General features: G+C 40.6%; 1 protein-coding gene across 1 annotated transcript in view; it reads left to right on the plus strand.

Moving 5' to 3' along the window:
• The window catches only part of LOC126096161 (odorant receptor Or2-like), a 128633-nt gene that overhangs the window by 79299 nt on the left and 22849 nt on the right, over nucleotides 1–26485 (plus strand). The window contains exons 4-5 of the mRNA XM_049910586.1: nucleotides 5700–5801; nucleotides 8938–9093. Coding sequence (XP_049766543.1) covers nucleotides 5700–5801; nucleotides 8938–9093 — 258 coding nt within the window. The remainder of the gene's footprint in view (nucleotides 1–5699; nucleotides 5802–8937; nucleotides 9094–26485) is intronic.

Below are 26485 nucleotides of genomic sequence, written 5' to 3' on the forward strand. Positions count from 1 at the left end.
TTTTGCTAGCGTGTCTGTGCACTGTGCGGTGCTTTATTTGGAGAGTTTAAGAGTACAGAGCTCGTCTGCTGATATTGTGTACTGCATTATTTAAGAGCTGTTTGCTATTGTGTGGTGAAATTAGGAGTTGTTTACGTGTTTGTGGCCTGTGTCAGATGACCACAGTCGGATCAGTGCGGGTGTTTTGTGACAAATGTACTCCACAACTAAATAAAAGGGCTCCAAATAAATAGAGTGCAGCCCTTCCTTTCTTCACCGAGCAGCACAGCACAGTCTGAGCTGTTTTTGCGCAATAACGGCAGTCTGGTCAGAATGTGAGTCAGTAGACAAATAACTGGACGAATTTATCTGTAGAGGAGTTACAGGTCCGGATTGGAATGAATATCTTGATGGGTGTGGTTGTGTTGCCAAGTGTAGTGCACTACTGGAGTTCAGAAACTGCCTTATGTCAGCCTTACGTATCGAAACCTATGAGAAGTAAACGCTTCAAAAATATATGTCGCAAATAAATAAATTACACTCGTTCCTCCTTCCATCAGCCTATGCACTGAAATTGTTTCCGAGAATTAGTAGTTGTTTAACTATTTGGAGGTAAATGTTTTACATTATTTACGAGCAGTTCGCATGTCTGTAGGCTGTGCTATGAGTAGTTGAAATTAGGGAGTTGAACACATTTGCATACGTATATGAAATTGTAAATTCAATTATTTAATATAGCGGGGTGGTGAGAGTGAATTAGCGAGCGTTCTCGCGACAAGCAAACGCGCTGTTATACGGTCATGGTGGATTACAGTGTCGGTGAAACTCTGGCGCCAAACGTATCGTTTGTTCGGCACGCGGTCGACAGGTTCCATCCTGTCCAGCGTTAAGTGCTCGCGGACGCGGAAAGATGTTTACGTAGTCGGACTCTGAGGCGAGCGCGGCTGACCGTTTGTGGCTGGTCCCTGAAGCGCCGCTCAACGCCTACCTGGCGCGCTGGCCAAGGGGGTGTGCGGGCTCAGCCGGCCGCGCGTACGTTAGCTGCGCTCTGGAGTTTTGCTGTGTGAGCATGGAGAAGTCTGTTGGGACACACCTGCATGACCGTAATGCCTGAAATAATGAGTCATTTTCCAGTTATTTACAGAAGGCTATGTCCGTCGTGTGTATGGAGGGTGTGTGACGTAAGCGGGGTGGCGGTGCAGCGATTGTACAGTTATTACGCACGTGTGAGTGCGAGTCAATTAGCGGGCGTTCTATTGCGGTACAAACGTGCTGTTATATAGTCATGGCGGATTCCACTGTCGAGCAAACTTTGCCGCCAAAAGTATAGCACTACGTTCTCGCTCGCACAGGGACACGTGGTGGACAGTGAGCGGTCGGCATCGACAGGTTTGTACGTGGCGCCAAAAGTGTGGCAGCGAATGGTCGACCGTTGTGTGATTCAGCTCCGAGGCAGACAATTTTGGCGGGAAACGTGCGGAGGCGACGAATACACGTGGTGAGCGGACAAGGGGCCGCTGTGACGTCAAACTCGGCAAGTTCCAGCGTGTCCAGCGAAAACATGTTTACGACGTGGGAGCAATCGCTGGTCTCGCCCCCCGCGCTAGTGGCCGGCTTCCTCACGTGACAGGCGTAGGCAGTGTCTCCGTGCGCAGGCCAGGAGGTGGCGAGGATTTGAACTTATTCAGTTGGAGCGCGGACATCGTGGTGACTGCACTGCAATATCAAAGATGTGTGTGCTGACTGTGTTGGAGAACAAGTGATGACCATTCTGCTTGAAATAAAGTCTTCAGTCCCTTCTCCTCCTGCAAAATCAAAGGACGTGACTTAAGTTACTGTAAGTGCAGTTTATTATTTGACACGATTATGATAGGCTACCAGTGAAAAAAGGTAAGTGACGGAGAAAGCTCTTACATGTGATCAATTATGGTGTTGGGATTTGAACTTGTGATAGATTTTTGTTATGGATGTAAGGAAAATGGCTTTCTCACTGAGAAAATTGGACATATTGAATAAATAATAAATGATAATAATAAATAGAAGTACAGTTTTCGAGACAATATCGTGTTGGAATTTGAATTTGGGGCAATTTTCTAGTGGAGGTAGCCCTATAATAATAAATGATAATGAATGATAATAAATGATAATGAATGATAATAAATGACAATGAATGATAATGAATGTTAATAAATAATAATGAATAATAATAAACAAAAGTAAGGTTCTGCAACCATTATCGTGTTGGAATTTGAATTTGGAGGGAATTTTCTAGTGGAGGCAGGTCAATAATAATAAATAATAATAAATGATAATAAATAATAATAAATGATAATAAATGACAATGAATGATAATGAATGTTAATAATAATAATAATAATAAAGACAAGTACGGTTTTTGCATGCATTATTGTGTTGGCATTCAAACTTTCCACTATTTTTCTTTCTGGAGGCTTAGGTTAGTGGATGTAGCACAATTGGACTATTTTCCCGCCAAAATTCAAACTTCCCGCCATTTTTTCTTGATGTTAGGTTAGTGGAGATAGCACAATTGGACTATTCTTCCTCCAAAAGCCGCCATCTTGGATGACGTCATGCGATGTTGCCAAGTCTACATGCCGCCATCTTGGATGACATCATCGCCGTCATATTGAATAAATCTGGCAACAATGAAGAGTGGGGTGACACATAGGTTGTCCCCTACCAATGAAGACACATGAAATTTGTTTAGTCTAGTGATGGCAGTTGACTGAACTAAGTTATTATGCCTAAACACAAATACACCTTTTCTTCCAACTTTTTGCAATGCCGCTTTTTCGATTGCACATGGTGTGAACTCTGATATTATTCAGTGTGGCAAAGAAACATATGATGGCTTCTTCAGCTGCTGTTCTTCACCAAAAAAAAAAAAAAGAAAGACATTGGGTAAGTATGTTTCATACATCCTAAGAAATTCTGCTTAGTTGTTTCTATGAAACATATCTTTAGAGAGGTAAAACATGCATTATTAAAGGGCTGTCATGAAACTAAAGGGCTATCATGAAACCAGATCGTTAATATTCAGAATCACAGAACTTTTATGTTAGTTAAACAACGAAAGATACAATACTGTCGTTGAAGGTTAATCTGGTACCTCACCTTAACTGCTACAAGACTTTTCATTAAGGTCGGTTCTATGTAGTGAGAACCACACATGTTACAGTTATGAGCTTTAATATGTATCGGGATGGATTTGGTGAATAGTAAAAGCGTAATTTGTGAAATTCAAGGAAATGAAAAGCTTATATTGGCTGCAGCTGAGGGAACTTTTGCAAACCATACTGTTTGTCGTAGTCATAGCTACAGTTCCATGGATTGTACAACAAATGACACATAAAACTTTATGATGTTAAGTTCAGCTGTAAACGAATCAAAGCTGAAGCCATTGTTAATAATACATTAACTCCTTGGAGCAAACAACTTCTTTATGAAGACCTTGATCTTCTAAACAGGAAGAATACTGCGCTGCAGTCGGCAACGCCTATATAAGACAACAAGTGTCTGGCGCAGTTGTTAGATTGGTTACTGCTGCTACAGTGGCAGGTTATCAAGATTTAAGTTAGTTTGAACATGGTGTTATAATCGGCGCAAGAGAGCGATGGGACACAGCATCTCCGAGTAGCAATGAAGTGGGTATTTTTCTGTACGACCATTTCACTAGTGTACCGTGAATATCAGGAATCCGGCAAAACGTCAAATCTCCGACATCGCTGCGGCCGAAAAAAGATCCTGCAACAACGGGATCAGCGACGACTTAAGAGAATCGTTCAACGTGACGAAAGTGCAACCCTTCCACCAACTGCTGCAGATTTCAATACCCGGCCATCGACGAGTGTCAGTGTGAGAACCATTCGACGAAACATCATCGACATGGGCTTTCGGAGCCGAAGGTCCACTCGTGTGAGTGCACGACACAAGGCTTTAAGCCTCGCCTGGGCCCGTCAACACCGACTTTGAACGGTTGGTGACTGGAAACATCGTGCCTGGTCGGACGAGTCTCGTTTCAAACTGTATTGAGCGGATGGACGTGTACGGGTATGGAGACAACCTTATGAATCTGCGGACCCTGCATTTCAGCAGGCGACTATTCAAGCTGGTGAACGCTCTGTAATGGTGTCGCGCGCGTGCAATTGGTGTGATATGCGACCCGTGATACGTCTAGATACAACTCTGTCAGGTGACACGTATATAAGCATCCTGTCTGATCACCTGTATCCATTCATGTCCATTGTGCATTTCGATGGACTTGGGTAATTCCAGCAGGACAATGCTACATCTCTCAGGTCCAGAATTGCTACAGAGGGGCTCCAGGAACACTCTTCTGAGTTTAAACACTTCCGCTGGCCACCAGACTCCCCAGACATGAAGATTGTTGAGCATATCTGGAATGCCTTGCAACGTGCTATTCAGAAGAGATCTCCACCCCCTCGTACTTATACGGCTTTATGGACAGCCCTGCAGGATTCATGGTGACAGTTCCCTCCAGCACTACTTGACACATTAGTTGAGTCCATGCCACGTCGTGTTACGGCACTTCTGCGTGCTCGCGGGGGCCATACACGACATTAGGCAGGTGTACCAGTTTCTTTGGCTCTTCAGTGTATCTTATAGGAGTGGGTTGCATGGTATATATTATCTACAGTTTGGAAACATCCCATGGAAAGCTGCCATTTGATATCAAGAATATTACACATCAAGTTTACAAGTATTTTCATATTTTAGGCCCCTACGAGAAAGACTCAAAAAGTTCTGTGATTTTGTAAATGTCAATTACCCGTCAGTTGCTAGGTTACAGCAGTACAAGATGATTGGCACTGATTACTACTCTTGAAAGAAATTTGAATTTATATCCTGCTCTAAAATCTGTTTTCCTCTCTGAATCAAGTTGTCTTTTATCATTACCATCACTTTTCAACAGTAAGGAATCTGGATGTGGTTGCGGTTTAACCGTAATCATATCAGCCTTACTGAAACAAGCATTCGCGAAATCGAAAAGCAGATTGCCTGCCTTGCAGAGACAATACCTTGTTACGAATTACTCATGATAAAGAGAAAATACAGGAAAGAAAATAATTTTGTGTATTTTAAGGTTAAATCTATGCTGAAGGAATGTTATATTTTTTATGCACATCATATGTGTAAACACGATTTAAAAAAGTCGTATGAACAAACATAATTTATTTATTCCCCAAAACAATGCAAGAGGTCGGGTAAAGTGAAAACGGTTATTCATAGACCTTGGTTTAACAAATAAGAATAGCTAAATGATTATAAACAATTGTCAGGATATTTTACAACACTAGCATTAACTGAAAGGACCATTCAGTACACAATAATTTGTATTACCAACTCGTATACCTAAAGTGCAAAGAGAAAGGTAACTATGGCTGTCTAACTGGAGGAGAATCCTTTAATGAAATGAAGTAATATCACAAAGTGACAATCTTTACTTCAGGTTCACTTCATTGACATCACCTTGTGTTTTTGATCGATATCTTGACATACAGCAAAGGTATCTAGTGACAAGAACAGTGAGTTATTTCGAAATAAAATGGAACATTCCACATGAAAACTATCTCAGAATTTTGGTGGTCAAACTTTACCTACAGCCATATTGTGTTCGAAAAGTAGTTTTAGGCTGCTATTGCTGGTATCAGTTATCGAATTGCCTTGTGTCCTTTCAGAATCCCGAAGGCAGTGGGGTGATAAAATGCGCCATGTTCCTTCCAATCCCGGCTCTACAGATATTCGTCTATTGCTGGTGTGGACATGATATAATGGAAGCAGTAAGTAATAATGTTTCATTAATGGTAGTTATACGAATATATTAGCAAACAAATGGAATTGCCACAGTTTTCGAATTTTCGTAATAGACCCTTTAAAACCATTTTTAAAAAACTTTCTTTAGAATTCAAACTACACTGCTCAACAGAATTAGAGAATCACTTTTTCGAAACATCTTAATTTCTAAATGTTGCTACACTTGAGTTTGAAATTTGGCTCAAAGGTGCGTACAACCTTCCGCTGTAATGGTGCAAAAGCATATCGCCATGCGACGTCAATCTCGGACTCAACGATTCTTCAACAGCAAGGTGTCGACACATGTGAAAGAAAGGCCACAGCTCAGAAGTCCGTGTGAGCTGTAAGGTGGGTTAATGCTTTCATATTTGCACCAAATTTCACCAAAATTCTGCCCAATGCCACCCTGGACGTATCACACGATCGGAAGTTCGTGACACTCCTGTTACCCACATTTCAACCTTTCCTTCGACTTCTTTGCCATAGAGGTCAGAACAGCGGCTCCCAGCTTTGAAATCACACGGTTTTCTTGTGAGTGGCCGAGGAAAACATTTCACACTGCCGTTCAGTATCGGTACGAAAAGGCCTCAATGGGGTGGCATAAAAGGCATCAATGAAACCACCACTTTCCCTGGAGCGTTGATTGCCACACATTTCGCGATCGAAAACGCCAGTTCGCATTGCGATGAGCGGCAGAAGACATTCTTGACAAACTTTGACACTGCTGACACACCATGTTACCAGCAGGAATGTTGACATTGGCAACGGATGACCTTGAGGGAGACGCAAAATACATGATACACAACACTGATGGCTGCAGGAAGATGGTGTAACAGCACACACAGCACGCCCTATTGATGTCAGTACTGAGTTAGCTGTGTGCAAACTGACATGTGTTTTTCCCAGGTTCTACGTGTGTTCATTCTTGAATAATACCGCACGAATACTGCGGTGAGCGCCCTCGGTGCTGTGTCGTACCGCCAGAAGCACGTCCGTGTGGCGTCACGTGTCCCGTGCTGTGACCGGCCGACAGGAGAACACGAAGCGGCTGCCGTGTCGATATAAGGTCCGCGCACTTATTTGTCTATCGTGAACCAACGAGTCTGTTAATTTAATCTCACTTTTGGAGCAGACGCTGTTTGTCTATGCTTCAAATCGCAGTCTTCCTTAAAATGTCAGAAAAACTTTAGCGTAGCTCTTCGTCAAACAAGCGTGTCTAGAAAATCAACGATTTCACGCGAAGTCGTCCGTTCCAAAAAAACTGGTAGTGTGAATAATTGTGAACGTTCTGGCGGACCTTCGGTGTTAAGTGATGCCTCATTGGAAATTACGTGCGCGTTTAAGCTACGTTCACAATGAAAGTCGATACGAAAACTGTGTCAGCTAAATGGATTTCGCGTTTTATTCGTAACAGTTTTCAGGTGTTGGGTTATGTTTCCAACTCTCATGAAGTGTCTAACATCTAAAATGACAGATATTGGAGTTCAGGAAACCCTTACGTTTTCCATGAGACCGCATTACATTCACAGAAGGCGGCGTTTGGTGTGCAATTTCATGAAAAAGAATTGCAGGCCTATTTTTTTTTCTCGGATATTATAATAGCTGGACGTTAGCAGGACATCATCAAACAATTCGTAGCATTGTTAGGGACTGATGAGCAACGCTGATGGCTGCAGTAAGATGGTGTAGCAGCACACACAGCGAATAGCACCGTGATAACGTTGCTTGAGTTCTTTGGTGGACTCATTATTTCACGTGTCTGTGGCCGACTAGATCCTTAGATTTATGTCTCCCGATTTTTTCTACGGGGATATCTAAAGGATAACGTCTATAATGACAACCATAACACATTCGAACAACTGAAACAGAACATCAAAGACGAAATAGTCAGCATAGTGCAGCACTATCCAAAAAAGCAGTAGCTAACATGAAAAAATATATTGTAGCTTGTGTTACACCACACGGAGGTCATTTTCAACATCTGTTACGAGAAAATATACAGTGTTTCACAATTCATGTTACACACTTCTTGAGGTTGTAGAGGGGACTTAGTAGATCAGGCTTTACATAGGAACCATGTCCGGAAACGTGATCCAATAACGCTACAGATCGTCAAAGTTCTAAGCGCCGGCGCCTGTAAATCTATGTATATACAGGGTGATTTCGTGATGATGTTACAAACTTTCGAGAATAAACGAATCAATCTGAGGTAATGGTTCCAAGTCGAAAGTTATAAGCGAAAATGATTCTGATACCTCTGACAGTGGAATACGCGTACCGGTACTGTTGTTGCTAAGAATGTAGGGTATGCAACTTTCAGAGATGGCACTTTTTCATCTTTGCTGGTGTGAAACACATCTCCTCTGTTGATCAACTGCTTATAGTTTCTTAGATGTGCGTTTTAGAGCCCATGTTCACTAAACATTTTTTTTCTTTTCTTGGTCCATACAACACCTCTCGAAGTTGCCTACCCTAAAATCTTAGCAACAACAGTACCAGTACATTTTTTCCACGGCCAGAGGTATCAGAACGGTTTTCTCTTACAACTTTCGACTCGTTCGTTTCGGGACAGGACCCTTACCTCAAATTAATACATTTATCCATCTCTATCACCCTTGAAAGTTTGTAACATCGTCACGGAATGGTTCAAATGGCTCTGAGCATTATGGGACTCAACTGCTGAGGTCATCAGTCCCCTAGAACTTAGAACTACTTAAATCTAACTAACCTAAGGACATCACACACATCCATGACCGAGGCAGGATTCGAACCTGCGACCGTAGAGGTCACGCGGTTTCGGACTGAAGCGCCTAGAACCGCTCGGCCACCGCGGCCAGCCTATCACGGAATCATCCTGTATACACATACTTTACTGGCGGCGGCGCGTATAACTTTTACGATCTGTAGCGTCGTTGGATGGCTGTTCCTGACATAGGTTCCTATGTAAAACCTGATCTGCCAAGTCCCCTCTACAGCATCTAGAAGTGTGTAACATGTTTTGTGGAACACCCTCTATACTGCGAATGTATACATTATAACTGCATTAATAGAGATTTGAATTTTTGAATTTAGGGTCGTGTAACTTCTGGTTCACTCTATATATGAGACGTATGGTGCCTATAGGGCTTGTCCGTGTCGCTTGCTGCGTACAGCTGCGCCTGGGTGGGCGTGGGTCGGCGAGTGACCAGCGCGCTGCGGATCGTCATGTGCCGGGCCCAGAGGCCACTGCAGCTCACCGCCGGAAAGGTCTACCCCGTCAACAGGGACACCTTTCTGTCGGTAAGCGGTCCACCCCACCAACAGTGCTACCTTCCTCTCGGCAGCTGAGCAACGTAGAAATCCTTCCAACTGCGACCCTTTATTCTCTGTAAATGGGCGTCATTTTCAAGATCTGCTACAGCAACAGTAAGTGGAGACCAAGTATGGTCTGCTTATCACTGGGGATGTTTGTTTCGCAACTGACCACCAAGCGAAGACTGACTCACAAAGAAGAGTATATTATACGTATTACAGTAGTACTTTCCCAATTTTACCTCAATGATGCGGAATATTCTTCGTATTTCATATCGTATGTACGTATTACGAGGAGTAGTAACATAAGGTCACCGAAAAATCCTCGGTTCGCGAGAATAGTAAGTCGATTATGTTTGAAAAGTGGCCACCCTACAAGTGGCCACCCTGCTCTGTAAGAGACCGCAACATGCCACCCTCATTGGAGCATCATCCACTTGGTAACTGGCACCGCGTCGGGTCTAGTGCTTCATCAAGGTCATCTTTCAGTGAACGATTATATTGCAAAGCCAGTAAACAGTCTAGGGATGCCTCCCTCTCGGCGAAGGGACTTGTAGTCAGTTAAATTGATAGTTGGTGGAATACCGGGTGATCAAAAAGTCAGTATAAATTTGAAAACTGAATAAATCACGGAATAATGTATATAGAGAGGTACAAATTGACACACATGCTTGGAATGACATGGGGTTTTATTAGAACCAAAAAAATACAAACGTTCAAAAAATATCCGACAGATGGCGCTTCTCTGATCAGAATAGCAATAATTAGCATAACAAAGTAAGACAAAGCACAGATGATGTTCTTTACAGGAAATGCTCAAAATGTCCACCATCATTCCTCAACCATAGCTGTAGTCGAGGAATAATGTTGTGAACAGCACTGTAAAGCATGCCCGGAGTTGTGGTGAGGCATCGGCGTCGGATGTTGTCTTTCAGCATCCCTGGAGATGTCGGTCGATCACGATACACTTGCGACTTCAGGTAACCCAAAAGCCAATAATCGCACGGGCTGAGGTCTGGGGACATGGGAGGCCAAGCATGACGAAACTGGCTGCTGAGCACACGATCATCACCAAACGACGCGCGCAAGAGATCTTTCACGCATCTAACAGTATGGGGTGGAGCGCCATCCTGCATAAACATCGTACGTTCCAGCAGGTGTTTATCAGCCAGACTGGTGATGATGCGATTCTGTAACATTTCGGCTTACCTCTCACCGGTCACAGTAGCAGTTTTGCTGTCCAGCGCCATCTGTCGGACATTTTTTGAACTTTGTCTTTTTTTGTTCTAATAAAATCTCATGTCATTCCAAGCATGTGTGATAATTTTTACCTCTCTATCTACATTATTCCGTGGTTTATTAAGTTTTCAAATTTATACTGAGTTTTTGATCACCCTGTACATCATCGTGGCGAGAATCCACTTAGATAATCCATATGGGTATTATATGTTCACATCCTATGTAGTGATGAAATCTCATCGAACAAAATATAGCGCCATAGACAATGTAGCACTGGTAGCAGTTGGTCAATTGATCCTCCACCACCGACGAAAATCATGGCGATATAGTGGTTTTATGTCATAGTCTGTTGCATGGAATCAGCACGGTAAGATGGTGAGACATGACAAAATGGTAGAAATGAGCTATAGTACTTGTACGTGCCCATGATCACGTCGCAACTAAAGTACCCTATATGTTGGTGCGTCATCGAGACTGCCAACGTGCCTACAAGGAGTGGTGGACCACTCACAGACATGTAACATTACTTAAGGACAATGGAAATAAAAAAATCATAACCAACAGGGACTGGAAATGAGAATTTCCTTTGTCAATTACCATCAGTTTCAAACCTGGAAAGAATTGCAGAAGTCAGTGAGTGTAGGTCCATCGCGATCATCTTCCCAGTGAACACTGCGCTGGGAACAGCATGCAGTGGTCAACTGCAGTCTGATGCCTAGCAAACGTACATTGCTAACAGGGGCACACATGGTTGCACGTCTTCAATAGGCCAAACAGAACACAAACAAATAGTTTTATTTAATTTTTAATATAAATATATCTTTAGAAAGAAACATATAACATTAGTTAATACTAATAAGTAATATTAAACAGTAGAAATTAATTAGGAAATATCTGCAACTAGCCACAAATTATTATCCATATAATTTTTTACATTTTTAACTGCTATTATTTTGAAAAAAAAAAACAAGATAACATCAACTACACTAAGATCACAATTTTTTTCTTACTTTCAGTTCTGCAAACTTTTTAACACATCTTTCAAATTTACTTGACCAGTAATTTCATGGACAATTTCCAAAATGGCCAAAGCAGTAAGACGATTTTGTGTAGTAGTCAAATGTAAAAAGTTCTTGATTACTTTTAACTAAGAGAAACTGCTTTCGCCACTAGTTACAGTTATTGATATTTTAGCAATATTCTTAAAGCAATAGTAATATTTGGGCAAAATTGATCTTATAATTAAGCTCAATACATTGCTTAGGCTTTCTTTTTGCCCAAAATCCAGATACTGCTGAAATTTCCCCTGCTAATTCTACTCCATTTATGTAAACAGAATCACCATCAGTTACAATATATTCTATATTTTACAGTGTCTTAGTATCATTTCTTTGGGTGTCGTGTTTAATTCATATACTGTATGTTATATAAAAATTAATGTCATTAGTAAGTAGTTCAAATCTAGCATCTAGTGTATTCAGTGCTTGATCAATTATAAAATAAAAAACCGGAATTTATATTGCTCTTTTGGATCTTAATGGCTAAATCTCATGCTTCGTATGAGAAGCCCTTTTTATTCTTCTAAGCCGGTTTCGTGTAATTGCTGCTCCAAAATTAGTTTCCACATCAATTTCGGTAGGAAGTTCTTTTGCATCAATAATAGTTTCATCGAAGGACGAATCCGATAGAAGATTTGTAATTAATGTTTCGTAATTCTGTAAAAGATCAAGTGCAAAGGCTAGACCAAAATCTTGTCGCCGAAGTGGCGTCAAATCGAAAGACGTGCATCTGGCGAACGATCAACCCTACGGGAGGCCCTAGTCACACGACATTTACATTTTAGCTTGCTTCTTGAAGTACTGGAATTTAGTATTTTATGGCAAATAATTAATGAACACAAAAACTTAAACATTTTAATACAACTTAATAAACCCAAGTCCTCCTGTATTCTTAAATTATTTACTTCTTAGTTTTCATAAATGCTTAGCAAGGTGTCGTATACATCTCCCAAGTGGAAACTCAAAACTTTTAAAGGCTCTATCGTGTCCTTCAATCTAGTGTCACTCAGTGGTTTCAGAGATAACTTTGAACATATTTTAAAAGTACTGCCCATCGAAAAATAGATGCCGAAAAAAATAAAAATATTTTTTGGACAATGTTGAAGAAATCAGTGGCTTCCAAGGTTGCTTTTTCCACATCATTAACAAGATTGAGGGAGTGGCTACTACATGGAGCATAGAATGCTGAGGAATTATATTGTTTAATTTTAGATTGCACCCCTGCTTCATTGACACCGGTATTGGTCATTTAGTTCTTCAATTAGAATATCCGATATTTGTTTTCCTATGGATCTTTCTTTTTAGTGTCTCCAGGGTTCTTCCATGTATACAACCTTCTATCATGATTCTTAAACCAAGTGTTAGCTATGATTAAGTTGTGCTCTGTGCAAAATTCTACCAGGCGGCTTCCTCTTTCATTTCTTAGCCCCAATCCATATTCACCTACTACGTTTCCTTCTCTCCCTTTTCCTACACTCGAATTCCAGTCACCAATGACTATTAAATTTTCGTCTCCCTTCACTGTCTGAATAATTTCTTTTATTTCATCATAAATTTCTTCAATTTCATCATCATCTGCAGAGCGAGTTGGCATATAAACTTGTACTACTGTAGTAGGCGTGGGCTTCGTATCTATCTTGGCCACAATAATGCGTTCACTATGCTGTTTGTAGTAGCTTACCCGCATTCCTATTTTCCTATTCATTATTAAACCTACTCCTGCATTACCCCTATTTGACTTTGTGTTTATAACCCTGTAGTCACTTGACCAGAAGTCTTGTTCCTCCTGCCACCGAACTTCACTAATTCCCACTATATCTAACTTTAACCTATCCATTTCCCTTTTTAAATTTTCTAACCTACCTGCCCGATTAAGGGATCTGACATTCCACGCTCCGATCCGTAGAACGCCAGTTTTCTTTCTACTGATAACGACATCCTCTTGAGTAGTCCCCGCCCGGAGATCCGAATGGGGGACTATTTTACCTCTGGAATATTTTACCCAAGAGGACGCCATCATCATTTAATCATACCGTAAAGCTGCATGCCCTCGGGAAAAATTACGGCCGTAGTTTCCCCTTGCTTTCAGCCGTTCGCAGTACCAGCACAGCAAGGCCGTTTTGGTTATTGTTACAAGGCCAGATCAGTCAATCATCCAGACTGTTGCCCTTGCAACTACTGAAAAGGCTGCTGCCCCTCTTCAGGAACCACACGTTTGTCTGGCCTCTCAACAGATACCCCTCCGTTGTGGTTGTACCTACGGTACGGCTATCTGTATCGCTGAGGCACGCAAGCCTCCCCACCAACGGCAAGGTCCATGGACACTAAAAGGTATCAGATAGATTATATAATGGTAAGACAGAGATTTAGGAACCAGGTTTTAAATTGTAGACATTTCCAGGGGCAGATGTGGACTCTGACCACAATCTATTGGTTATGACCTGTAGATTAAAACTGAAGAAACTGCAAAAAGGTGGGAATTTAAGGAGATGGGACCTGGATAAACTGAAAGAACCAGAGGTTGTACAGAGTTTCAGGGAGAGAATAAGGGAACAATTGACAGGAATGGGGGAAAGAAATACAGTAGAAGAAGAATGGGTATCTTTGAGGGATGAAGTAGTGAAGGCAGCAGAGGATCAAGTAGGTAAAAAGATGAGGGCTAGTAGAAATCCTTGGGTAACAGAAGAAATATTGAATTTAATTGATGAAAGGAGAAAATATAAAAATGCAGTAAATGAAGCAGGCAAAAAGGAATACAAACGTCTCAAAAATGAGATCGACAGGAAGTGCAAAATGGCTAAGCAGGGATGGCTAGAGGACAAATGTAAGGATGTAGAGGCGTATCTCACTAGGGGTAAGATAGATACTGCCTACAGGAAAATTAAAGAGACTTTTGGAGATAAGAGAACCAATTGTATGAACATCAAGAGCTCAGATGGAAACCCAGTTCTAAGCAAAGAAGGGAAAGCAGAAAGGTGGAAGGAGTATATAGAGGGTCTATACAAGGGCGATGCACTTGAGGACAATATTATGGAAATGGAAGAGGATGTAGATGAAGATGAAATGGGAGATACGATACTGCGTGAAGAGTTTGACAGAGCACTGAAAGCCCTGAGTCGAAACAAGGCCCCCGGAGTAGACAACATTCCATTGGAACTACTGACGACCTTGGGAGAGCCAGTCCTGACAAAACTCTACCATCTGGTGAGCAAGATGTATGAAACAGGCGAAATACCCTCAGACTTCAAGAAGAATATAATAATTCCAATCCCAAAGAAAGCAGGTGTTGACAGATGTGAAAATTACCGAACAATCAGTTTAATAAGCCACAGCTGCAAAATACTAACACGAATTCTTTACAGGCGAATGGAAAAACTAGTAGAAGCCGACCTCGGGGAAGATCAGTTTGGATTCCGTAGAAATACTGGAACACGTGAGGCAATACTGACCTTACGACTTATCTTAGAAGAAAGATTAAGGAAAGGCAAACCTACGTTTCTAGCATTTGTAGACTTAGAGAAAGCTTTTGACAATGTTGACTGGAATACTCTCTTTCAAATTCTAAAGGTGGCAGGGGTAAAATACAGGGAGCGAAAGGCTATTTACAATTTGTACAGAAACCAGATGGCAGTTATAAGAGTCGAGGGACATGAAAGGGAAGCAGTGGTTGGGAAGGGAGTGAGACAGGGTTGTAGCCTCTCCCCGATGTTATTCAATCTGTATATTGAGCAAGCAGTAAAGGAAACAAAAGAAAAATTTGGGGTAGGTATTAAAATCCATGGAGAAGAAATAAAAACTTTGAGGTTCGCCGATGACATTGTAATTCTGTCAGAGACAGCAAAGGACTTGGAAGAGCAGTTAAACGGAATGGATGGTGTCTTGAAGGGAGGATATAAGATGAACATCAACAAAAACAAAACGAGAATAATGGAATGTAGTCGAATTAAGTCGGGTGATGTTGAGGGTATTAGATTAGGAAATGAGACACTTAAAGTAGTAAAGGAGTTTTGCTATTTGGGGAGCAAAATAACTGATGATGGTCGAAGTAGAGAGGATATAAAATGTAGACTGGCAATGGCAAGGAAAGCGTTTCTGAAGAAGAGAAATTTGTTAACATCGAGTTTAGATTTAAGTGTCAGGAAGTCATTTCTGAAAGTATTTGTATGGAGTGTAGCCATGTATGGAAGTGAAACATGGACGGTAAATAGTTTGGACAAGAAGAGAATAGAAGCTTTCGAAATGTGGTGCTACAGAAGAATGCTGAAGATTAGATGGGTAGATCACATAACTAATGAGGAAGTATTGAATAGGATTGGGGAGAAGAGAAGTTTGTGGCACAACTTGACCAGAAGAAGGGATCGGTTGGTAGGACATGTTCTGAGGCATCAAGGGATCACCAATTTAGTATTGGAGGGCAGCATGGAGGGTAAAAATCGTAGGGGGAGACCCAGAGATGAATACACTAAGCAGATTCAGAAGGATGTAGGTTGCAGTAGGTACTGGGAGATGAAGAAGCTTGCACAGGATAGAGTAGCATGGAGAGCTGCATCAAACCAGTCTCATGACTGAAGACCACAACAACAACAACAATGGATCTTTCGAGCGGTGAGATGCCTAAAATGCTTTCACTAATTTTAATTTTAACATCAGCATCAAATTATTTATTGAAATACATAGTATCGCTCAAAAGTACTTTGTAGTTAAACTACCAGGCTGGTATGTGTGTTTATCTACACGCAGAATCAAAACAAACCGGTTTATCGCACAGAAGACTGTTTGATTTCCCCTGGTTACATGTATTGCTTCCTGAATGCAGGTAAGCAAGGACTTTAGTTGTGAACAGTGTTTCCAAGTAGATCATACTTATTTTGTAGAACAGAAAAACTGGAACGAACATAACTAAGTAAAGCAAATGTAATTCTAATATTTTTATTTACTTATAGCAATGCGTAAAATAATGAATATTTAGTACGCTTTATTCAAGCTATCTTAACAACACTGATTCAAGGTACAACTCAATCCTTCGTTGCGAAGGCGTTTAGTCATCTCACAACAGCTTGTGAGAATCGGGGCCCTTCTTCAGGAAAAAAGTAAGACGATAAATAAAAATGCACGAAGTGATCGACCCAGAATAATCACCCGAAAGGAGGACAGGGTCATCCGAAGGGAATCAATGGCTAATTCCAAAAAATCAGCCACGGTAGTACGTGGTGACCTACAGGTAAAACACGGGGTGATTTGCCATGTTTCGAATGTTAAACGTTGCCTAACAGCTGCAGGTTTGAGTGACAGGCGACCTTCTCGAAAACCTATGATGAGTGCGAAAAGTAGGAAGGCCATACTACAGTTTGCTATGAAGTACGCTTCATGGACCTCTGAAACAAGTTTAATCTCTTCTCCTCCGAAGGATACAGTACGTTTGACGGTGAAAAACAAGAGGAATGACAGAAAGTACAGAGTACCCAGCATGAAGCACGGAGGAGATAGTACCATGGTGTGGGGTTGTTTCTCACGAAATTGTGTAGGTCCTGTTGTCGAAATTCATGGTGCAATGAATGGTCTGAGGTATCGTGAAATATTAACAGACCACATGATAGCTCACAGAAAATGAAATATGAGTCGTAACCAGCAATTCCAGCATGACAATGGTCCAAAGCACAGTTCTGGCCATGTGAAGACAGTTCTGACGCGGCACAAAGTACAGGTATTCCAATGGCCAAACCAAACACCAGACTTAGACCATAGAACATATTTCGGTGAACTGAATAGACGTCTTCGCCAACAAAACTGCGCCACCAAGGAGTGTTTCCACAAAGGATTGTGTGAGCAATGGAAGAAGATCCCTCAGCCGCCACTGGCCAAACTCGCGAATTCTATGCAGTCCAGGTGTGCTGCTGCAATACACGAAAAGGGTTATGCTACCAAGTATTAAACCAAGAACAGCATGTGTAAGATTTCATTATTGTTTTTCTTCTGTTTAGTTTTGACAAAATACTTTTGAGCCTACGTAATTTGTTCATTTGTGTTTTATCATTGATGCAAAAATTGTAAAATCTGTCTAAGAAAACACAGTACACATTACAAAGATCTGATAATTAAGTTCTTTCATTTAAATTTTCTCCCAAAGAATTTGTTTTCCGAATCTATTGTCTCTACAAAATACTTTTGAGCGATACTGTATTTAACTGCAAGATTCATCTACTCTACCATACTAATGTCACGAGTGCAGTCTAAAATTCTGGAAAGATATTTGAATTTGTTTTATTTCATCAATAATATGAAACCTTACACTTTGATGTAGCAATTCTATTATCCAGTTTTGTATATTTGTCATGAGATAATGAGCTTTAGTCTCTTCTTTCCTCAGAAATCTACGGACGTGCTCTCCCATAATGGGACCGAATTCAGACAGCAACTCAATTATTTTTAAGAAGTATCGTTACTATAGTATAACAACGTTTCGCTGGTATTCTGAAAAGCCAGACCATTTTCACCAAGTATTTTAGTAATTTCTGCGGTTCTTAGAAGCACCTCGTTCTATCGATTTGTTTCGGCATTAATAATTCTTTGAGTGGCCATATCTGTAGTCTTACAACACTTTAACTTTTTCATCATTTCTAGCCATGATTTTTGGGCCTGAATATAATTTTTGGAAATCGCATGGTCTTTTAAAGTTTTCGTCGACGTGATTCCAACTTTTAAAACCATCCTTTGAAAGAGAACTAAAAATACAACCAAAAATTTTGCGACAGAAACGTAAACGCGTTTTGTGGAAGAGAGTACACTATCCAGTATCGTAAAACTTGCTGTCTATTGCTTATAAAAAGTGTATAGTTGTCACTGGAAGAAAATCTGCAATTATGTAATGGTTTATGTGGACCATATCTTACTAAAAAACTTATTTCGCCGTATATTAAAATTCTTGGCCACAATGCTGGACTAGTACTTGAAGTTCGTAGAACGCTTTCTGTGGGTGTCATGTTGCTGGCAGTTTTTCCAGTGTCTTCCTCTGACGATGATAGAGTCAGAGTGTCGTCAGTTCCAACTGATTTTGGAACTTAGTAAATTTGTTTATCATTATCATCGTTTGTGATTCCATAAAATCTTTTACAACCGTACATGGTGTTGGAGTCTCAGAGTCATCGCTCCTTTTGGTACAAGTCTGGATACAGCTTTTGTAACGCGCCAGCTTCTTTTTGTCTTTCGGTTTCCTTTTCCAGTCTTCGTTTTTCATATTGGTAGCCAGACAGTTTTTTTACCGCTAGACAGTCTGGGAAAGGCGTGCACATCACTAAAATTAAACAATGTGACTTTAGAAAACACAAAAATAAAGATTTACGTTTGTTCTAAATAAGATAAAACCCTAATTAACGTAAGTTCAAAGTTATATTCTGTCAATTTGCTTAAAACTTTTTATAGTCTACACAAAATATGTTTCGTATCCTGTGAACGTAAAGGAAGTTTAGTGTTTTATATAATGTATTTTTAATAACAAATATTTCAACAAATTATAGTTCTTCTTCCTCCTTCGTTTCACCCTCTTTGGGGTACGCTGGATCAATCATTTCTTTGTGCGTTGTTCTTTTCTTAGGGCCCAGTATTTCTTCATTCTTTCTGATCTTCTTTTCCTCTCTTCTTCCGAGATGAAGGGTTTGGACATTTGCGTAGATTTGTCTTGGAACCTTATGATTTCTTCTTTAGTAATTAATTTAGCTCTTCGATCGATAAGTGAATTTTCTGAAATATTTAATTCTACTAGGTCTTTCTCAGTTTCTGTAAACCAATTGGGTTTCGTTTAGCGATTACGAAAAAAGTCATAGATTTGTTTTGTTAATCTGATGGAATTCATTCTGAGAAGATGAACATAAAAATTTGTCCTCTTTTTCGCATAATATCTGAAAGTTTTTCAGTTTTCTTGTAGAGAGTTTCATTTTTTATGTATATAATCTTATTGTCTTGAAGTTTTGGTCCTATGATTTTTCTTAAAATTTTTCTTTCCTTTAGCTCAAGTTTCTCCATTTGGCCTTTGAAATTCATGATATTAAAAAGAATTTTACGAATTTGGTTTTAAGATTTCATTCAGTCCATTCATTTATATATATTATTATGAAACGCGTTTCATCAAAGCAATGAACTTCATAAATGTCTTATATTAGTGATTCAAAAAAATCATCTTCATAAAGCAAAAATATCAGTAATTATACATATAGACTACATTCTGATTTTATACAATATTTTGTTATTCAATAGACTGCCTTTTCGGATAAATTAAATCCTCATTTTAATTAAAAACGGTGTTATTGTTGCGATTCCTTCATCGATCTACGATAAACTAGTTATGTCAGTATAAACATCAGCTTGATGATAGCTGTGTTTAACTTTATAAGACCGGACAAGCGCGAGTAGGAGTGGCGTTCTGAGGCTTCCGTACCGCAAATGGCACACGGCTGCCGCTCGTTGTATGACCTATTGTTAGGCGAGCCACTTAACAGTAGGTCATACATCCGCCGCAACGGTGTCTCGGAGTGAGCGAAGAATCTTCGCCGCGTCAGGGAGTGGAAAAGATCTAACGGAAGCTCTCTATCGCGGAGCAACAGGCGGCGCAGCGAGAGAAGTCCTAATAATGAAAGTAAGTGATGCGAAACGACTCACATGACTATAGTTTACATTTTATGTTTTTAAGATTTTTGTGTTATTTGGTATTTAACAGGTCGGTATTTTTCTCACACTTACAGCCAAAATGATGCTCCTAAATTTTGGCGCCCCGGGCTAATGTCCGGGTAGCCCGACCTAGAGCGGGCCCTGGTGCACTAACCGCCCAATTAGCCGTTTAATCCTTAGTGCATGAAGGGTGAAGCTCAGGCCTAAAGTGGTCCTGTGATGTTTTTGGAGTGTTTTTCGTACCACGACTTGCGACCAAACATTCGGACTGCCGTGAACATGAACCAAAATGAGTATTGCAATGTTCTCAGTGATCAAACGCTGTCCTTTTCTCTACTTCTCTAGTTTCCTCTCGTCTTCCAAGTAGACAACAGCCGCCTTCACAGGGCTGCATCGCACGTGTTCGTGATTTGATGAACACTCAACTTGTCGAACGCGCTAAATCATGCGATCTTATTTTGTCAGAAAATGCCTGAGACATTCTTGAACAGCAGATGAACAACATCGCCGTATTTTGGTAGTTCTACGGAATCTAATCGCCAACGACTCGCTTCAGCTGAAGCAACATGTGGAGCCTCTTCCTCGCCGAATTGAGACCATTATTAAGGAATCTTCGGGGTATGGCTAACTTCGACTAATTTTTTTTACACTGGATGCTTGCGATAACAGTTAGAAAAAGTCGTACATAATTCTATATCTCTGGTTAAAAAAGTAAAAGCTGTTCTCTCTTCCCTTATTTGGGGACAACACCACGAGCAGTCAAAGTTTCCTAATTCTATATCTCTGGTTAAAAAAAGTAAAAGCTGTTCTCTCTTCCCTTATTTGGGGACAACACCACGAGCAGTCAAAGTTTCCTATTCATTAATATGAATCTGTCATTGCGTACCCTGTCCAATGACGCAGGGTGACAATTATTGAACTATATGAAATAAAAACGTTGTAACTTCTGAACGGTTTGCGTTAGGACGTTCAGACTGTAAAGTTGACCGCGGGGGATGATGGAAATAATATGCGACTGCATGGTATAGGGACAAAGCCCGTTTTCATTTGGATGCGTTCGTCAATAAGCAAAACTGGAGCATTTGGGGGACTGAGAATCCGCATTGCGCGATCGAGAAGTCTCTTCACCCTCAACAGGTGACCGTGTGGTGTGCAATGTCTAGTCACTGAATAACCGGTGCGATATTTCTTAATGGCTCGGTGACTACCCTACAGTACGGAAGGTTTTGGAAGATGATTTTATCTCCATTACCCAAAGTGACACTGATTTCGACAAGATGGGCTTCATGCAAGACGGAGATTGACCCCATCGAAGGAGAAGAGTGTTTGATGTTCACTGGCATTGGCCACTATATTCTCTGGATCTGAACACATGCGACTCCTTTCTGTGGGACAAGGTGTACAAAAATAGCCCCAAAACCATTGTTGAGCTGAAAACAGTCATTCAGAAGGTCATCGACAGCATCGATGTTCCGACACTTCAGCGGGTCAAGCAGAATTTCGCTATTCGTCTGCCCCACATCACCGCCAATGATGGTAGGCATATCGAATATGTCCTAACCGAAAACCGAATATCCGTAGTGAAGTTTACATGTTGTATAAAGTGTGTGCACCCCGTAGTTTGTAACTAATTTACGTTTTTTTTCATAGACTTCAATATTTGTCACCTGTACGTGTTCAAAGGCGGATGCACAGACTATTTTAATTGTTCATTATAAAGGCAGATACTTTATGCACGGTTTGTCTCTTGTGAATGTTATAATCTCCCTTATTTCTTTTAAATAAAGTGCTTTTTGGAGTAGGATCCGTGTAATAATGTAAACACCAACTTTTACCAATTTTGTTCAACGAAAACCTTTTGTATTATGTAGTAGGGAAAGGACTAGTACAGAACCAACTGAAATGTATCATCCAGCACGGTGAGAAAACCCTGGCTGAATATCGCTTACTGATTACAGTGAAAGTTGGACGACAGTCGTTGAATTGTGTAAGTACAATGTACCTCCTATTATGTCAGTTTCCTTGTCGTGGCAACAACTGGAAATTATTTGTGCTATAGCAATATTATCTCGCGTGTATAATACAATGCCACGATTCCCTCGCTAATTATTCTTTCAATCAATTAAATATCGTGACGCCTCTTTGCACGGGGTAAGGAAGATGAAGTGGGACAGTAGAAAATTATCTTTCTTCCGTTACTCGTTTCCAATTACCTGGGAATACAAAATTCTAATTAGATTAATAAATAAAGAATTAACAGAATTGCTTTCAACATAGCTCCAAGCATCCTCTCGTATACAGTTCTAGATACGTTTGATTTTAGTATCTTTTCCGCAATAATTTTCAATTGCTTATGCCTCTTGTAATGGCTGAGCTCTTCACGAAAGCGTGTAATTCAACGAGCTACAGACCGAAGAATGCAAAACTGTACACTCTGGGGTCGTTTCATCTCTGTAAAGAGGAGGATAATTGATGGTCCAAATGGTAAAAATACTTCTTTACCTCACTCCAGATCGCAGAGGACAATCATCATCATCATCATCATCAGCCAATTCAATCATTAAATGATGTGGCCTCTTCGAGTCGTGGATTCAGGTAGGCTTTCAGAAGTCTTCTCCAAGTGGGACGGTCTTGGGCAGTTCTCTGCCAGGTGTTACCAGCGATCTTCTTGATGTCTTTGTCCCATCTGTCTGGTGGCCTTCCTCTAGGCCTCCGGTGCTCTCTCGGTCTCCACTCCAGTACTAGCTTCGTCCATCTGTTGTCTTTTCTTCTTGCGACGTGGCCAGCCCACTGCCATTTCAAGGAACCTACTCTCTCTAAGATGTCATTAACCTTTGTCACAGACCGGATGTCATCTGCCCTTTTCCTGTCCTTTCTTGTATAGCCCAGCATTGATCTCTCCATAGCTCTCTGTGCTGTCCTAAGTTTCCCTTTTGTGAATGAGTTCAGTGTCCATGTCTCGCATCCGTACGTCATCACAGGAAGAATGCATTGATCAAATACTGCTTTCTTCAGATTTACTGGCATTTTTGATCTGAATACTTCTGAATTCTTCCCAAATGCTTGCCAACCAACTTTAAAATAAATCGTAAAAACATGAAATTTGCTACGCTGGGGGCGTTAAAACGGAACAAATACGACAACCTCCACAAGTGGTGTTTAATTGTGGTAGCGATCACTGTTACTCGCTAGCTACGCCTCACAGAATAAAAATGTGTGGCAGGATTCTCGTCCGCATAGAACCGTCTACTTTCCAAAAAAATTCTGAGTTACTTCCTCATGAACTGCGGCTGGCCTAGAGTCCTTAACGTTTAGTATAGACTATGTGTCGCATTAAATACCTCTTCTACAAAAAAAGCTTTAATTTTAGATTATTTTAATAGAGTTAATTAAGATAGTAGCCATCTGGTAATAAATTTCTGAATAAAGCTGCTGCTGCCTTAATTCACTTTTCTAGACATCTCCACTCATCAAACTCTCTGGAAGAAGTCTAGATAGATTATTTGTTTCCTTACAAATTGGAATGGTGCTACCAAGGAATTTAATGAATGTTGTCCAGACGACGCATTTCGATTGTCTCATGATCCGGCACGGTGTTGATTTTTTCTATCTGGCAGTTACCCTTTAAGTATTATGCAGGAAATTGTGTGTTACAATACACGGCTTTACTAGAAAATCATCTTTGTCTCCATTTCTACGGTTGTTGCCATGAAAGTTTTTGTAGGTTTTACTGTGCTTTTACAATTTATAACAGGTCGTGTTACATTCGTGCTATGTGAAGATAAAGTCTATTTTCTTTAGTTTCAAACCGTAACCGTTGTTTATTTAAGGATTAGAAAACAACAGGTTATGCGCACAGTCCACCCATTTCGCCAGTATTATGCAAAGAAAAAGGTTTATTTGAAGCAAAGAAAGCTACATAGGTCTCCGTTACGCCAAGAAAGTTCATTTCAAGAGAAAAATGTAGAACACCGACAGCATAAGTTCATTCAGTGCTAATACGTTGCCATTAAACAATAAAGAAAAGTAAAAAATAATTGCAACACGCGACAGTTTGCGACAAAAACTTACTTGAAACACGAACAATTGTGGCAGTGCTTAACGGGCGAGATCAGAAGATTTAGATGAGTACTGCGAGGACTAACATATGTAATATTGTGAGCTGACCCTACTGTTTATGTGCAGCTAGAGAACATTTCAACTATGAAAGAAACGCGGGAGAAATTAAATCTACGAGAACTCAGGACTTCACCGAAGAATATGATTGCCGAGACACTCTTAACAACTGGAGAACTGTTTGTCTATGTAGGAAGGGAAACTCTCCAAAGCACCCACCTCAGATTTATTGGTAAGATGGCCCAGTGGATGGCTCGTCAAATCATTCAGCGCCAAATAAACTGAATGATCTTAACTTGAGCAGGATGTATTTTACTAGTAGAGCTGCCTTATGAGTATAAACCAGTGCTAATAAGTTTAGAGAACTCCGGCACGCCGATAAAAATAGATTCCGTTAAAAATAATTTACCGCATAAAGTAAAGATGATGCTCGCGGCAGTTCGGTTTTCAATGATGCAGCTCTTCAGCCAAATAAAACGGACAACCACATTAACACACAGTACATTCCCAGAAGTTTGAGATGTTACAGTTGCACAAATATGGGCGCACAGAGAAGAATCGGCGCAATAAAAACAAGACAGTAGAAAAATCTTACGCCAAATAAACAAGTTATAAGACATTCTTAGAGACACGAGCGTGAGATAAAGCTGTACACAAAGAATGGTATGTAGATTTTGGTACATCAGCAGTCGTGTCGAAGCACTCAAGTGATTTGAATTTCACCAAGTCCCATATTTAGTGGTAAGATGGCCGAATGGATAGCCCATCAAAAACTTAACACATATCAGGCATGAAAACAGGAAGAAGGTGTACTGAACTGTAAAAAAAAGAAAAAAAAACAGTGAACGGTCTAAGAACAAGAAGTGCAATAAATAAGAGGCTGAAACAGAAAGTGCAATAAGTAGGATGCTGAAACAGCAACGGCGTCGTTGGTTAGGTGGACTTGGTGTTGCACTGCCAAGCGGGCGAGTCGTTTTCAAAATACCCTCGTGCCAATTTTTTTTCATAACATTATGAACTGTCTTTCCGCTCATTGAAATGTTTTTTTTCTCTTTCTGTAGTCTCGGCAGTTGTCATACTATGCGTTGGTTATAGAATATGAGTCATGTGGTAAGAATAACAGTTGTAAATTGTCGTTGCTGTGTTGGGAAAGTACCAGAGTTCCAAGCGCTAATAGAAAGCACTCATGCTCAAATCGTTACAGGCACTGAAAGTGACTAAAGCCGGAGATAAGTTGAGCTGAAATTTTTGCAAAGAACCTAACGGTGTTCCATAAGGATAGGATAAACGCAGTTGGCCGTGGCGTGTTTGTTGCTGTTAGAAGTAGTTTATCTAGCTGCGAAACTGAAGGAGATAGTTCATGTGAGATAGTATGGGCAGAGGTCATTCTTGGCAACCTGACTAAAATTATAATTGGATCCTCTTACCGATCTCCCAACTCAGAAGATACGATTACTGAAAGGTTCAGAGAAAACTTGAGTTTAATGGCAAACATGTACCCAACCCATACAATTATAGTTAGTGGTGACTTTAATTTACCCTTGATACGTTTGCGAAAATACATGTTAAACCCGGAGGTACGCATAAAACTGTAACACCCCACCCGTCACTTATCTGGTTTTGGCGTGTGTTCACCCCAGCTAATTGAGTAACAGATCAACAGGGAGTGCAAAACTGCCGCAGTATCGGATAACGCAAATAAAGTAATAAGGCCCTGTGACTCCTGATCGAACTGCGGTGGCAGTGTTGATATTAACTGATTCAGAATTGATCACTTTTAATTAAAAAGGGGTGCACATTGATGTTATATTCAGCTATTGAACACCAGATGCAAATGTTGAACATAAAATTAATTAAGAAAATGACTTGGGATTTCAACTACTTGATTGAAAACAGATGCAGTCGATTAGCACAAATTTATTTTAACTCCCAACCTTCAATCATCACATTACAAGACTCTCCTATCAGGCAGTGGTAATAAATTGCGTTTGCGTCGAGTAAAGCGCGATAACTCATAAGTAATTCCTATCGACTGACCCAGGCGTAATGCGAAGTGCGAGAAGGATTCTACAATACACGGCCCATGAAACCCTCGAGGAAACCTTACCGACGTGATCCAACAAATTAATCAGTGGCCAGAGCGGGCGCAATATCACCGAATACAGCGTGGCGGAGCGGTGCCGTTGTGCAGACGTCGGTCGACCTTTTGCTGCTGCAAGGCTGCGCTCGTCTATTCACTCCTAGCTACCTTGCTCAGTACATAGCTGAACCAAAACTTCCTATCTCCAAGCTCAATCGTTCCATTT

The sequence above is a fragment of the Schistocerca cancellata genome, chromosome 1, assembly GCF_023864275.1.
Source record: "Schistocerca cancellata isolate TAMUIC-IGC-003103 chromosome 1, iqSchCanc2.1, whole genome shotgun sequence".
NCBI classification, from domain to species: domain Eukaryota; kingdom Metazoa; phylum Arthropoda; class Insecta; order Orthoptera; family Acrididae; genus Schistocerca; species Schistocerca cancellata.